We start from the raw sequence: 16434 nt of genomic DNA, 5'->3' as shown, positions 1-16434 counted from the left end.
TTTACCTGTCAAAGTACCAATATTGGACTGGAAAAAATACATATGCACAAATGAATGTACATATGCAGAGTTGTCTTTTATCTGTTGTAGCCATTTAGTTCTTTCAACCTAAATGTATTTATCATATAACAGTGTTTTATTGTATTGCCCAATCAAAACAAAGTAAATTCTATATCGACAACTTGCTGTTTATAACATGTTTATAATAACATCTCCAGCTGGAGAAGTCTTGAGTTTAAGTATTTTCTAAATTTATTTTTTAATGAAGTCTGACTTGTCTACTGAAGTTGGAAGACTAGCACACAGTGAACGTCGGGGTACACTATCCTGTACATTGTCCCCAAGTGGGAGATTATAAATGAAAATCTCCTTAATGCCTGAGTATATTTTGTGGATGAAAGCTGGTACGCTTTCAAAAAAGCATTAATTGTTAAATTGACCATAAAAATGATCACAAAAGTAGAATATATCATTACTTCACGTTTCTCTTAATGTGATTTGCAGAGATGCCATTTTAACCATTTTTAAAGAGCTATTTAGCATGAATTGAGAACCACATTGTCTGTGTATAACATTGAGAGGGAATGAAAATGAAAGAATAAGGAGGAATAAAAAGTGAAAAACATCCAATTTTGAAACACACTGTTCTTTATTCTGGGAATACTATAATACGCACTACATGATAGTAGAATGTTTATTCATCAGAGCATCTGTTGATATCCATTTAGCCGTTGCACAGATCAGTACGGCAACAATGGGTAGTTACTAAACCTGGTGTATTCATTATCCTGCACTGACCTGCACTCAGGCAACCCAGGGAGTACCTGTCATTTGTGAAAACACGGAGAAAATGGATATCAGGAAAGCTGTGGTGTGGCAGCTACATACTGACCATTGTCTGTGTAGCTAAACAATATACTTAACCACTTACTTTGATGAAAGTAGATTCTGGAACAGAATTGATTTAAGCCATAGCAGATTTCAACATTGCTTGAACAGAATTTATGTCCTCCACAGTAACACATCAAGGCTTCACCTGCACAAAGAAACTTGTGTTTATATATTTAAAAAAAAAAAAAAATTAAAAAAAATTAAAAATTTCAACTCACCAGTTTCATTTACATTTTTGGAAAAGTAGACTGCACATTTTCAGATTTAATCACTCTGCCCAACTACCAACAAAACCAAAAGAGCAAGCACCACAGTCTTCATTTTTTCCACAAGTCCACATCTCTGTGCACCAATCTCTGCATAAAAAAAGGATAAAAGTAGAGAAGTGTGATAAATCAGACAGAACATAATTAAATACTAGCACACACATATTACTGATAGATTCAAAAACTTATCCCACCTGATGAATTGTCCTACTGGAGCCCTGATATTGTGGCTTCCTTTTTATCCCGTCTTGTTGCACAACTGTTGTGAATTGTTGTTAATTATTAAATGAAATCTGGCATTTTCTGACAGTGTGGTTATCAAGGCCAGACACGGATACCAGAAAAACACTCTTACAACACTGACTTGTGCGAAATGCACCGTAGGCCTACAGTTGGTAATTAAACCAACAAACAGTGGCCTTACAACCACACAACTAAAAATGCTAACTCCACTATTTAAAGAATGATGTCAATATTGAACTGTTGCCACATGTACTCCACCTGATTTCCCCCTAAACCTTTGCTTCACAAATGTTTTTAGAACAGGTTGTAGCCAACTGTGTATTTTTGGGTAGAAAGCTATGGCGTTGACAGGACCTGTTGTAACAGCCCAACGGACATGAAACAAACTCAAAATAAACACGACTTTGTCTTTGGATTTGATTTGTGTGTGTACTGAAGCCCTGAATTGAAGATTAAAACAGATGGATTTCAAATTACATTAAAAATGTAGACATGAACTTTACTGTTTCAATCGGGGATGTTGATGCTAATGAAGCTGCTGCTAAAATTCTTGTCTGGGCAGTTTCATCTACAACTCCCCTCTCAACATTACTTGAAAGATATTACATATTTGCTTGTATAATCGGATTAAAAGTCAAGACAGCTCAGTCCAAATAGACCAAGGATAAACCAGTGCAGTAATGAGCGAGACAACGGCTGCAAATCCTCTTTTCTTTTAAGAAAGCAGACTAGCGACTTTCTATTTTCTTCTCTTCTCACTGGAAATTTCATTGAAGTTGCAGACAGTTTCTTGTTTTTGGTATAGGAGAACAAATATATGTTTTATTTCTCTTTTTTATGTAGCCTATAGCACTCAATCCCAAACAGGAGTCAAATACCTCGGGGTTAACCGAGTTTGCAGTAGCCATGTGGCACTCGGAAAGATTAGCTCAATTTATCTAAAAAAAAAAATTAAAAAATGACAATTTGATTAAGGGATTTAATGGACCTGACCAGTTTTAAACAGAAATGCTAACAGTTAAAATAAAGTAATTGATAAAGAGTGGGAATAAGATAGACTACATAGATAGATAGATAGATAGATAGATAGATAGATAGATAGATAGATAGATAGATAGATAGATAGCGAATGATAGGTAGGAATAGCTTGCTAAAAGTTTAAATTGTGAGCTCATAATATAAACAGCTGAAACGGTTTCCTAAAACTACAGATAAACCTCTGCAGTTGTTAGCTAACAGTATGAATTAACAAATTTAATTATTAACTCAACACAGTGGATACAAGTAAAAATTGCTATCTAAAATTATGACTGAACAGTTGGAAATTATTAGCTATAATTAGACTATGGCTAGCAGTTGAAATTGTTAGATAACAGTATGGATTACCAATTGAAGCTATGTTAAAGTATAGATAAATAGATGAAATTGTTAGTAAAGAGTTGGAAAGAATTATTTAAAAGTATGGCTACAGTCGGCCAAGAACTGACTGCTGTCTGGGTGGTGATTACGATGTTTACAGTCGTGCATTAATTGATATCCTGAACGATTGATTAAAGATTGAAGACATGTTTAATGCTAAAAGAAAGCACTTAGTTTAAATTATCACTATAAAGCAATTCATGTCATTTCTTTATGGGGTACCAACAAATCTTCCGAGGCCTTTCTAGAATAATGTTTGTAACAGAAGCAATATGTTTTTTTTTTTTTTTTTCACACTTTCTTTGTTTTACACAGTAACATACTAAAGGTATGCAGGTATACATGAGAAAAAAATGCTTTTTATTTTATTACCTTTCAGAAGGAAATTGGCATTTTTTTCAATGTGCTGTTAAAAAAAATGTATCCACGACTGTATGTTAGCCTTTTTCAGGTTGAAAAGTCAGTATACAAAATACGTGTATGCAACAATACTTTTGGGGTTTAAAAATTACTGGCAAGAACCTGTCGAACACAAATTACCACTTGACCTTGATAAAAGCACAGAAATAAGGTCAGACTCAGTACTTCCTAATATCTGCCTGTCAAATAACAGTAAAGTAGCCCTGATCCTAAAGACAATTTTGAGCATCGCCTCAGTCAAAACTATTTCAGCTTCTGTCGAGCTTCAACACAAATAACTCAGCATGTGTATTTGTTCCCGAGCTTAAATCAGAGTTTGTCCTCTTGTACTCAACTACCAGATTTTCCAAATACTCTTTCTAAAACTGGAAATATTTGGGCTAGTTTTCTGTTTTTGTGATAAGTGTGACACCACAGAAAAGGACACAGTAATACATTTTCTGCATATTTATTTTGTCAGCCAAGGAGAAACCATTCAAAAATAATAAAGTTCCTGAATACTGTGAATATCGTATGAGTGTCATGACTTAATGTTTTTTCCTCTGAGGCATTCATATTTTGTAAAATGAATGACAGATTTCAATATTTCATGGGACCCACTTAAATATATATATTATTTTATGTTTAATTTATCAGCAGCTATATTTTGGCTACTCGGGGATGTTTTTTTTCACATTTTGTTGAGAAGAAACCAGTTAAAGTGTTATATTTAATGCTTTGATAAAGAAACATAGAAAATATATTTATATGTCCTGGGGAATATTTACGAGGACATAAAAAGGAGATGTCCAATGTGATTAGAACTAAAATCATAAATTATGTACCGTGTACTGCTTGGTGGAGTTTGGATATTAGATATTCATAGACTGAAAATGTTTCACAAATAAAAAAAATGCAGAAATGAGAAAAACATTCAATTAAAAACACTATGCTGCGTGATGCACATACTCTATTTCCTACATGCAAAGTGAAGCATGTATCATTTCTGTTCCTCTGTATATTAAAACATCCAATCACTCTGACCTGTCGCCATATAAATACAGTATTAGTGTACACAATCAACAGGTTGTCATGTAGAATGCTTACACATTAATTTGGAGACCTTTTCCTTAGGAAAAAGAATAAACAACTTTACCATGCAAGGAGGTAACAGCTATTATTTACTGCAAATTGCTCTGAGGATGTTGGAAAAAAATATACAGTATACAGTATACTGGAACCCACTATTGTGGAGTTGTTTTTTTTTAAAGACACACTTCAATAAAGCCAAGATAATGCACAAATGACATGCTTTTGCATAGAAATGGTGTAAATTGTGTGACGTTTGACCATTAAGAGCTCCCAGGGATTAAGAGGAGGAAATCTCAGAGTCTCTTTGAACACTGTAAGAAGTTGCATGTCTATAATTTGAGTTTCCCGTCCAGTGTTGCTTTATCACTGTCCGCCTCTGAAATGTGGACACTTTAATCTGTGAGGTCCAGACACCATGACTGCTCTGTGCTCTGAGTCTGCACGCCGATGCTGGACCTTCGAGATGACTCGCTTTCACTGTCCCTGCTCTCCATGGAGCCCCCGTTCCCCAAGAGGCACTCCAAACTGGTGTGCTCTATGGCAGATGGGTTGCCCAGCGGGAGATGGTGCTCAAGCACATCCGATCGTGGTGATCCTGAATCCCGAGAAGAGACAGAAGGCTGGCAGGGTAGTGTGGGAGGAGAGGTGGACACAGGGTGGCTAGAGGGGTGCGAGTCCTCGATTTGGAAGATAGAGGTGTCCTGGATCAGATTATGAGACGTCGGGGTGGACATCAGAATACAAATAGCCTCATTTGGGGCCTGTGAGAGGTTGAGATGGGACTCAGGAGACAAGCAGAGGTGGTAGTTAGAACTGGGTGGTGGGTCCAGCAGGCTGTGTGAGGACGTACCTGTAGGGACATTGGGCAAAATGCAAGAGTATTCATCGGTGTCACTGGGAGGTTGCAGGCACAAAGCGGGCTGGGAGTGGCTGATGGTGGTTGGACTAGCACTGAGAGGTCTGTTGTCAGAGTCTCCGTGCCCAGCATGAGGTGCAGGGCCTGGACTTCCACCCTGGAAGCCTGGACTGACACTAAGAAGAGACGGGCTGGTCCACAGATGCGTGGTCACGTTCTCAGAGCTGTCACATCGGCCTAAATTAGGTGCGGAGTTCACAGAGAGTGGCGGACAAGAGTTAGCAGGTGGACTAGAGGATTGAGGCCAGAGGTGGCTCTCTGTTTGGGTTTCAGCAGATCCACTGTAGCTCCATTGGCCAGCAGCTGGGGCACTTTGGTAGCTGTGGCCTAAGTGTCTCCCAGGATCGTTATAGAGGTGGTAGGTTGAAGCAGGATTATAGGGGATGCCAGTGTTGGAGGCTGTAGGAAGGCTGGACACCATTTGGACATCGTAAGAATAGGAGGGGTATGAGGCTTTGTAGTCATGTACAGATACGTGAGCCTGGAGGAGATGCAACATGTGGTGCAGGCCCTTGGTGAGCTCAGATACTTCCTGGTTTAACGTGTTCATCTGTGTAGAGAGTGCATACAGCTTAGTCATGATATTAAAAGACTTCCAATCCAACATAGCATATTCTAAGATCACAAATGTGGTAAAGAATGCAGGGAAACTGCTGAAGCACTTCAAAAAACTTAACTTTCCAACACATTGACAAATAAATCAGCTTCTATTTTTAAAGTTTAATCTTGGACTCATGTCCAGATTCAATTCTCTAATGACCTCCCAAAAAAGAACCAAAATGTAATCCCCTGTATGACTCTGAGAAAGAGCTTCTAACGCAGTATTGAAATCCCAGGGGGCACAGGCTGAGGTAACTGACGCAAATAGGGAAGAAAGTAGACAGAAAAGTGGGAACAAGGGACTAAAACGAGAGGGAAAGGGGGGCAGAAAGGCCCCAAGTGGAGCTGGATTGTCGTCAATGTTTTTTTCCTTTTTTTCCAGATTGTCGAGTCAGCACTTCTGACTGTCCTCTGCATTGCAGAAGGGCCCTGCTGATTAATTAATAGTGACTTCAGTCGGCACCTACTTGGGCCCATCTGGATCCTCTCGCTGTACCTGCTTTCACTACATTTAGAGTCAGATTAGAAGTGCTAAAACAGAAGACATGATCGGAGGTATTGGTAGAAAAGCTGATTTGGATGAGAGAGAATTTAAATTGAAGGCTACATTAGCTTTTTTATTATCAATATTAATTTGGGTTAACAGGTTGTACGTTACCTTCAGGTTAAGTTGATTAACGCTCTGCCTGACCTCCTCTGTCTCCATCAGCAGAGTGGCATTAGCCTTTGTGGAGTCTGGCGAAACGAGGAGGGGAAAAATAAAACAGATGACTTAGTAACACACAACTCAGGCACACTATTTGGAGGATTTTTCAATATTAATGTGAAACCAAACTAACATGTGTGACTCCAATGAATGCCAAGTTACACATTATGTGTAAGTACTGCATGTATGAATATATATATATATATATAGTGTTTATCAGGAGTGGACAAAATATTCATACCATGTTTCTATTTTCATTTATCTTTTTCTCCCTTTATTTTCTGTCCTTAACAAATTAATTTCCTCAGTGTGGGATTAATAAAGTCTTGTCTTGTCTTACGGATGCAGGAAGATGTTAAATGAGGTAGTTTAAGGTGCTGCTCTCTTGGGCTCCATTATGCACGCATGTACAAGGAACACCTATGTATATTATACATTCGAATACAACTACACTACAAATTAATCTTGTGTTTATATCAATGTCTCTATTGTATATCTTTAGAGATGGTTCACACAGGACTTGGACAGAGTGTAAGGATCTACAAAGATGGAAGCTTGCAAAGACGGTAAACAGATCGCAACAGCCATCTGAAATCTAGAGAAACTAGAGAAAAGCTAAACAAAATGCTGACATTCCCCTAAGAGGTGCTAGGACAACCGAAACAATCAGGACACCCACCAATAGTGGAGATTTTAAAACCTTTTTAGTAGTTACAGTAGTAAGATGAAGTAGCAGTACTTTATATCGCTACTTTGAAACGTTGGCAAAGCACCTCCTTTAATAAAGTGAATTAGTTGAACCCCAACTGAACTGAACTCTATAGTTATCCTAGAAGCATCGTGACCATCAGTAAAAACCCAGGTCTCCTTTTGACCTCAGTTGTCCTTTAACATGTTCTCTGACTCTTTGGACACCTGGCTGTCATTTCATCCTGTGCTGCTCTCATATTTCCCCAGAAGGAGGCAGGCCTGTCTTGCTGTATCCACTGTTTGAACTCTTGAGTTTGCCTCCAGCCATCTGGCACCCAGGTGACCCTCGCAGCTGGGGCCGGTTTGACTTACCTTGGGCGCTGCCTCCTGCACTGGCATTAGGCCCGCTGTGCTCCACGTTGAAATGGAACGCGTGCCCGTTGTCTTCGATGCCATCTACAACCCTGGCAGGAAGGGTGAAGGGGAGGGAAACTGGAGTTAATGTAACAGTAGAGCTTTTTCAATTATCACTGGAGCCAGCAGACGACCCGGGACTGCGCCATGAGAGCTGCTGCTGGCAGACGCCCATGTGGGTTTCAACATGAAGAGAAGAGCCTAGTCTGGAGGCGGGAGGGAGGAGGGGACACCTGAGCTCTGTGAACCAGCACTTACCCATATCTGGAACTTACTGGATGACTTAGGGATACATTATGAATACAGATGGTTGGGCAGGAGGATAAGGTGCTCTGGTAATGAAATGCAGTGACATCTGCTCAAATATGCAATGCAAATACACTCCATTTACATCAAGTACATGATGCAGGTTTCTGGAGCATGACTTGAAGAGTCCTTTACTGCAACACCTCCTTCAGACGCTCTCAAATGTGCCTTTCATAGTTAAACATGAATGTGAGTATAGAAATTCAGGAAGATACTATTTATGATACCAGAGAAAAGACATTCATGCAAATAAATCAATATCATAAAGGATCAAATTTCTGTGTTTTGCCTCCATCATTCAAGTAGAAACAGGGTATCTGAGAAAGATGTAATGTAGAGTGTCTAAGACTGTTTGACAAAGGGTAGATTAGATCATGTAAAAGGCAGGCATCAAGGCTCATAGCATTGCGGTGCAGCTCATGAAGTAAACCGGTGAGAAGTATAAAGTGGACACATTTAGGATATTTTAAATTGATGAAATTTCAGCCTCTGGGGTGAAACCACTGCATCTAAGAAGAAGGAAAAACATGTTGCTACTTGTTATGTACCATTAAACTTAAGTGTCATGTTAACATAAACTAGAGATTTTAGTTAAGTAAGTAGAGGCACATTGGTTTTTAACTCCACTACAATACAATAAATGTGTTTATTTTGACCATGCAGCTGAAAAGGGTCAAAAGGCAAATTCATTTAGCTACTTTTTTGCTTGTGTTCCATGAAGTCAATGTTATGATGGCTTTCACCATACCTGGGACTAAGATCTGGTGGTCCAAAACAGGTGACAGTTGGGATGAGTAGCTTTGAAGGCTTTTTCTCTGCTCCCGACTCATCCTGGGCTGACGTTGAGGCCGGGGTGCGAGCTGACGTGGGTGTGCTGTGCTCTTTTTTCGATGGCGGTTGGGGCGAGGAGCTCTGCCCGATGAATCCCCGGCTGAGGTTGGGTGAACGGCAGCGTCGCAGGGCATTGAACTGGCGCAACTCATCCCCCAGGAGGTTCCCCAGGGAGGTGCGGCGAACAGGACTTGTGAAGTTTGGCAGCAGCAGGTTGCGACGGGAGCGCGTGGCTGGAGAGAGGTGGTAGGTGTCGTCAAGGTCATCATTCTTGGTTTCCACGATAGAAGGAAATCTTGATTCCTGCAAATAAGGAAATACAACATGCAGACTTGGTTATTAACTGTATACTCTTAAAGTAGTGGAAGTAAAAAAAAGAAGATCTATATAGTCCCACAGTTTTAAGGTGGACACCTAAGATTAATAATCTGTATCAAATGTAAAATATGGTCATAATCCCCCTTCTGTTCACGAGTTATGATGATGAATAATGGACAGAAAAGAGGTTTTGCACAACATTATGATGTTGCTGTAAAGTTGACCCTTGACCTTTTGGATATAGAAACAGTAACTTCATCATTTCATCCTATAAGACATCTGCTGTTACTGGCCCGACCAACACACATGATGTTTAATGTATCTCTATGTATCTCCATGCTGTTCTTTTCTGTCTCTGCTCTCCCCTCGACTCAACCACACAGACCACATGGCCGCCCGCCTCTGAGCCTGATTCTGTTGGACATTTTCTTCCTCTTGAAAAATCATTTTTCCTTCCAGCAATCGCTTATATAGCAATGTTTGCATCGTAGGGTTCCTCTTTGACTTTACTATGTTAAGTGCCCTGAGATGACTTGCGTTATGATGTGGTGCTACATAAAATAAGTTTAACTGAATTATGTCACAACATGGGCATGCATCAATCTGAAAACATGCCTGATTTGCCCTTAGTGTTTATCAAAATATAAACCATAAAGATATGAAAATATATGGGAGAAATAACGTACATTTAACAAATATTGAAAGAATTACATTATCAATATTAATATCATGTTGCAAAATGTCACACATCCTGTGAAGTGAGCACTCTAAACAGTATTTTAATAAGGCAGCTTGATAAACATACTGTACATCGTGAGGAAAATGGCTCACAAGATTTCCCATTAGCAGAGTTATTGACCCAGTTAGTGAGCTAACTCCAGGGACTGAACAGCTCCCTCCGTTCCAAATGAGTTTCAAGCTGTAGGGGAAGTCCTTGTGAAACCCCTTCGACAGAACTCGGCAGCATTACAGCATGTCCCAGAAAAACGGGGTGGGAGGGTAGACGGTTTACCTCAAAAAACCAGACAAGTGCCACTAAAAACCAGGAACTGACATGCACGACACAAATCCACCTTTCATAACGAGTGTGTAATGGTCCTGTCTACTTCAATGTATCATCAGAACTGATGAGTATATTCAGAAAAGAATAATGACACCTTGGACAGAGGGATGATACTGAATTTACACTGGACTCACATGGGGAAGCCTGGGTGACCTTGAAAATCTCCTGAGGCCGTGCTGCAACAAAAAGAAAGCAACAGGGATTACAAAAGATACAGCTACAGGCAGAATGCCTTCATTTATTCAACTTTCTATCCTCTTTGTTAAGCCCTGAAACATTTGAATTCATTCCATCAACGACATCGCAATAAATTAATGAATACTAGTGATGTCTTTGCATGAACAAAACTGTAAAATTCAAATTAGTATTTTACAGATTTCCTGAACTGGCACCTTATCCAGCAATGCAGCCATTTCCACACAACCACATAGCAGATATTTTCTCTTCCCTTGATTGCTGAGAGATTCCAGTGAAAGTTTGTCTTTCTGCTCATGTGTGGAGAAATTGTTAGCGATTCAGCATAATCACCAGCTGGATGGAATATGAAATTGTGGTGGTGTGAACCCTTCCCTCATGTGTGAAAAATGTGCCTCTGACAACACGGCTTAATGTGACAGCACGAGTCAAAGTCTGTCACTCTGGCAGTGTAGTGGCAGTAGTGCTCTTTGATGCTTGGAACCATTGAGGATATTCTTGAAATCTAATCCTTCTTTGAAGCCAAATACCGAGTTACAAAATCATCATTACTGAAAAGAAATAAAAGCAAAGTGTGAGTCTCTGCATCGTTTCTGTGTGAGGCAGAGGGGGAAAATATAATTTGATAAAATCAACTCTATTCAAGGCAAGGAAAAATCCTCATATGGAAAAACGAGCCATGGAGCAACATAGAATGATTAACTAGTCAGTGAGGAATATTGGTGCCAAATGACATGAAATGAACATCAGTATCAATTAATGGGGCACTGACGCCAAAGGTGTCCCACATACTCTAGCAAAGTGGGTTTGCAGGGACTTAATTGGGTGGCATCTTTTCCTGTCACTCACAAGTGTTCTAATCTTGTGTTTGGACATGCTGCTGCTCTTCCAAAAAAAACATGCATATGCAGGCTGCACATGACAAGTGACTGCAGACAGTCACAATGGGTTTTAATGAAGTAAGCAGGTGTGTTAGTTTTTTTTTATAATGAGGCACTTTCAAATTCAGAATGCATTTTATGGGACCTTTTTTTGCTTCGAGAGTCTAGAAATCCTAAAACCAAATCTAAAATCTAAAACCAAGTTTTATAAATAGAAAATAAAGCTTGATGCAGCCAATGTTTGGCTTTGTTTGAAGCCCCAAATTTATTCAGAAACTGGTGTCAGCTGGTAATTTGGGACAGATTTGAAGTTGAAGCACAGAGTACAGACTAAATTTATAATAAAGTGTAGGAGGAATTTATCCAGCTATATCAGAAAGAGAGCCGTCTATGATCTACTGTGGTGAAAGGATGTGCTAAGTGACATGCAGTCTGAAGGTACAGTCCCCTGAGACAGTTACTGTGACATTTTTTGTCATCTCCTCTCTGTACTCCTTCAGCCCACTGCAGCTTTTATCCCATCCAACATTTCAACAACTCTGAGCTCATGTTTCTGACTGTTAACTGCTAACCACTGGCTGCCTTTATCAACTCTGTTAAACTGTTGTTGATCATTTGAGAGCCCAAAGGGAGCAGCATTGTCCATAACTCTCGAGCAACCAGCTTGTTCTTCACACTCCATGACTGCCGACTACTTAGCTCCCCCTGTGGTGACATGGTCATTATGGGCCAACAATTATGGACTCTATGCTGGATCCCTGGTGTTGGAAATGACCTTCTCTCTCTGCCCAGGACAGCACACTCACTCCTTATCTCTCAAATCTCACCTCCTTCAAGGAATAAGCATTGCTCCTGTGTCTTAGACCAAATCGTTCAATCTAACCATAACGCTATAACGCTCCATAAAAGCTATAGAGAGCTGCAGATTGGAGAGAAAACTTTGTGGGTTCATCTTGAAGACTGATCCTTTCATAGTGTCAAATTGTCATTTGATACACTGTAATTTTAAAACAACAATAACAGCCACTTGGCAATAAAAATACCCATTTATAGCATTATTTGCATAATTTGAAAGTCGGTAATGACAATTTCAACTTGTTTTGAGTTGTTCCAGATAAGAGACTCAATCAGCTACAATCAGTTTACAGAGTCTACAAAGGCCTTTTGAAAAGAATATAACTTTCAGCACTGCAATAAAAGTTGAAATTAAATTGTAGAGATGACAAAAAGCCTACATTTTCCATCTGGCAGTTGTTTTTTTTTCCCCTGCTGAGAAGATAAACTAGTCCCTTTTGGATACCTTATACTGTAATAAGGCAATCCCACAATATGTTTCTTTGGCAGTATTTCACTACAATTGACTGATTGCTGTGCAGTCAGCATACAAGTCTGAAAAATCTCTGGAGTGTGAAAGGACCTCCCGTCCTACAACAACTCCCACCTCAAACGACTCACCACCAGTATGCAGAGGATACCAGTACAAGGCTGCTGAATGTGTGTGTGTGTGTGTGTGTGTGTGTGTGTGTGTGTGTGTGTGTGTGTGTGTGTGTGTGTGTGTGTGTGTGTATTGAGTCTGTGGGGCCTGCCAGGTAACTGATCATTCCTTCATCCTGTCAGGAGGGTGGCGGTACCCCGGCTTTGTGCTTTAGCATAAACCCTGAACATATGGTGAGAGAGTGCTGGTACTCATTAGCCACACCAGAGCAGCCTGTCTGAATGAGAAATGAAGCCTATAATAACTCAAGTGATGTCCCTACGTATATGACAACTACACACCAAACATACATTCTTCGGTCACAGAAATCTGATGACAGCGTTGCTCTAATAATTTGCTTTTTTTGGCTTTACATGGAAAGACTCAGTCAGGTGCCAAATTCATGGAATGAAACTATGAAACCTTATCCTTCTGCTTTTGAAGCTCTCATTAATAAGTTTGAGGTCATTTTCCCTCAGCCAGACTGACAAAAATACATCCAGTAATTAACACAACCAGCACAGATGTCTTGTCCTTTATGTTCCAAACTAAACAAATTTAAAAAAAAAAAAAAAAAAAAAAAAGAGCAAACAATAAAAGGACATGATTGAATTAATGAGTTACAGAACCTTCAAACAATGGGAAAAGACCTGTGAGAACCAAGAAGAACACAATGCCTGAGACTAACAAGAATGAGACAGGGAAAGTCCTCGGGGAGCTTTGTCACTTTTGTCATTCACAAATTAAAGATAACTTGATATTAATTAGTTTTGATCGCGCGCTTTAACTGAATACCGAGCTAAACAGCCATCGTGTTCTTTCATGGAAGAAAATGTTCAAATTTTGGGTTTCAAAATGCATCTTTAAGTCCCTGAAAAAATGGCTACATACAGAACGGCAACAGGTGTATTTTGTTTTGTTCATCGAGGGTTAGATTCTGTTTCACCATGGTCACTGAAAATTCTGATTCAGACAAATTAACTCTATGATGATGGTGTTTGTTTGCTGTTCCTAAATAATGTGCCAGTTTCAAAATGTAGTAAATGCTGCACCCGAGCTAAAGAGCTTAGAGCTAACCTTATTTGTGCAAACAACAACAACAACAACTGAAATGAAAATGTAATTTTAAATGTGCATCCTATTTGATTGATGAATAAAGTTACCCACGGTGCATATGCAGGATAGCTGCAGGGTTAATGAGAGAAAATGCAACCAAAATCATTCAGAAAATAAAGAGATGCTGAGAAGTCACAGGTAAGAGTGCGAGAGCGACAATGCGGTGCAACACATCTCCATTCTCTAATAAAACTACTGGCTGGGGCTTGTGATATACGTCCTGTTTGGCCAGATTTTGCTTAGCAACGCAAATGACAGAAATTCTCAGGGTTCAGAAGTGATGGTTAAAATGGGAAAACAAGATTGTGATAAGCTGTTTGTCTTATCGTATCTGGTAACTGATAACTGATGGCTTTTTGTTGGGATGGCTTAAGTGAGATAAATGTGTATGTTCCATGATTGTAATAGACTCCACTTCGTGTTGGGTAGTTCTGCGTCATTCATTACAGAACATACAATTTATTAGGTAGTGTCCCTTACTTATGTAAGGCTTTTTTAGATCATTGTTAAAGGTAACGCACAGTACTGAGAGGAGATCGGTGTCTGGGTGTAATGCCATCCTGCCGGGCTCTGGGGTGGTAGCAGTGAAGTGATATGGCTGCTTGACAGTGGGATGCACACATGGTAATTGATGTGACAATCAAGCCACAAACAGCCCTTTGGTTGTTGTGCTAAAACAAGTGTCAGAGAGAGAAACAGAGCCACCTTGGGGGGAAACTAATGTGTTGTTTAGTGTGTCCTATAGTCTATTCCAGTGTCACACAAATGTAGGATGAGAAAGTGAGTTTAAAGCTAAGATCCAATTTACAACATAAAAATCTACAATATCTAATTCCATTCCATACCACATGTTCGATCTGTCATGCAATAGAGTATTCACGTGTAAGCATCTTTTTTCTGCATCATATTCTGTAAAAAAAAAGTTTTCATATACTGTATACCGATATCGATCTGTTACAGGCGAATATCGGCCGATAAAATCAGCTGGCTAATATATAGGTCGTGTTCTAGTAAAAATAAATGTGTCATATGAGAAAACTATTGTATTACATGAAACATAAGGTGTGAGAAAGGGTTTTATCCCTTTGGACGAAAAAAGTAAATGCCTATTTCTTCACTCACTATTATTTTAACTAGCATACAGGTAGGAGAGGAAAACACGATAAATTGAATCCCCACCAGCTCTCTGAGTGTTGAGTGTGTATTTAATACCTCATCCTGGCTGCCCTCACGCAGGTTATACGTGAGGTTGTTGGGGATGTCTGAGGTGAACACGCTGGCATACTCAGGATAGAGTTCCAGCACCTCTTTGAGGCCACGCAGACTGATATACTGGAGATCACAGTAGGTGAGCGCCTTCACATCAGCATTGGTCTTGATCACCTGGTCTGTTTCAGGCAGATCAGACCCGATTAAGTCACCTTTTCCTAAAATCAAATACATTAAAACTAAAGTTAGTACATTAAAAACCATAAACATGATGGTAAAAAAATTAAAGGTGACTACAATACAGACCTAATATAGCCAGCACCATGCTGTCTTTCAGCACTTCAAGAGAACCGGAGCACACAAAGTAGTTGGCATGCAGTGCATCACCCTGACGGATCAGATACTCCCCAGGGACACAGAAGGAGGTTTTTATATGAAGGGAGAGTGAGCGCAGACAGCCACGACTGGCTCCCTTAAAGACCGGCAGCTGGAGAATGTCCTTATTCAGATGCATGGCGATGTCGGCCCGCAGCTCATCAGGGAAGTCGTGCAGGAGCTGGAGATGTGTGACAGATGTAATGAGGTGTGACACTGATTGGTAATTAGGGAATGGACTCTGTTGCCCCCAGTTACCCTCTTTTGAATTTCAATAGGATATCAATTGACAGTGCACAGGCAGCCATGTGTTGCGCAAAATCATAAACAATTACAGCTTGAAAGGGCTGGGAAATAGATTATACAACAGATTTCATTGTTTAATAGCCAACAAAACATTGCCTTGAAGTTTCATGAGGGCAGACAGCACCGAGTACAAAGGTATTACATGACAGCAGCAGTGAAAGGGACTCCTACCTCGTTGGCATCTATACCGTTGTTGACAGACCATGTGGTCTGGAAGTACTCCAGCATGCGTTGTTTAAGCTGCTGGGGCAGACTGTGGACACGGATGAAGTCCTTCAGGTCCTTCATACGTGTGTGGTAGAGAGAGCGGCGGGAGTACATGCGCTGTATGATGGCCGTCACGTTACCAAAGACCAGGGCGTGCATCAATGCTGTGTGAGAGACAGAAACAAAGAGCATAAAAGACAGTAATGATAATATAAAGACTGAATATGTAAAAATGGGTTAAACAATACAATCTGACATTTTCTTCTGAAGGCTGTTACTATTATTTGAACTTTGTTAAATTGCATCGAAGACAAAAATGTACCTTTTAAAGTGGCTTTTACTTTTCATTCCATTTAAACACCTGTCATACTTTAATATAAGATATAATTTTATACGGATCACTACCCAATTATTCACACCAGTCTCTGTTTATTTGCTTATTGATCCACACAGGGGCCACAATAAATTACAGCTTTGTTTTCATCACTCTTCTGACAAGCTGTAATAAAAACCACAG

At 39.8% G+C, this 16434-nt stretch overlaps 1 protein-coding gene and 1 long non-coding RNA gene across 3 annotated transcripts in view; both read right to left on the bottom strand.

Moving 5' to 3' along the window:
- Positions 1-644: 644 nt before the first annotated feature.
- Positions 645-1496, bottom strand: LOC138202363 (uncharacterized). The gene is made up of 4 exons (XR_011178639.1): positions 1352-1496; positions 1110-1247; positions 932-1036; positions 645-824 (listed from the first exon to the last, which is right to left on the bottom strand). It is a non-coding gene; the product is annotated as an uncharacterized lncRNA (long non-coding RNA).
- Positions 1497-3671: 2175 nt separating this feature from the next.
- The window catches only part of kcnh4b (potassium voltage-gated channel, subfamily H (eag-related), member 4b), a 37333-nt gene continuing 24570 nt past the window's right edge, over positions 3672-16434 (bottom strand). For both annotated transcript variants that reach the window (XM_069155509.1, XM_069155510.1), the window contains exons 9-16: positions 15882-16081; positions 15336-15585; positions 15033-15247; positions 10289-10330; positions 8691-9076; positions 7595-7686; positions 6485-6561; positions 3672-5776 (exon numbers count right to left, since the gene is read on the bottom strand). In XM_069155509.1, the coding sequence (XP_069011610.1) occupies positions 4703-5776; positions 6485-6561; positions 7595-7686; positions 8691-9076; positions 10289-10330; positions 15033-15247; positions 15336-15585; positions 15882-16081 (2336 nt within the window). In that variant the 3' untranslated portion in view covers positions 3672-4702. The remainder of the gene's footprint in view (positions 5777-6484; positions 6562-7594; positions 7687-8690; positions 9077-10288; positions 10331-15032; positions 15248-15335; positions 15586-15881; positions 16082-16434) is intronic.

Source organism: Embiotoca jacksoni, unplaced genomic scaffold (genome assembly GCF_022577435.1).
Source record: "Embiotoca jacksoni isolate LCO1_2020_lvr unplaced genomic scaffold, fEmbJac1.0.p SCAF_20, whole genome shotgun sequence".
Taxonomy (NCBI): Eukaryota; Metazoa; Chordata; class Actinopteri; family Embiotocidae; genus Embiotoca; species Embiotoca jacksoni.
This window is presented reverse-complemented; position numbering and strand designations above follow the sequence as displayed.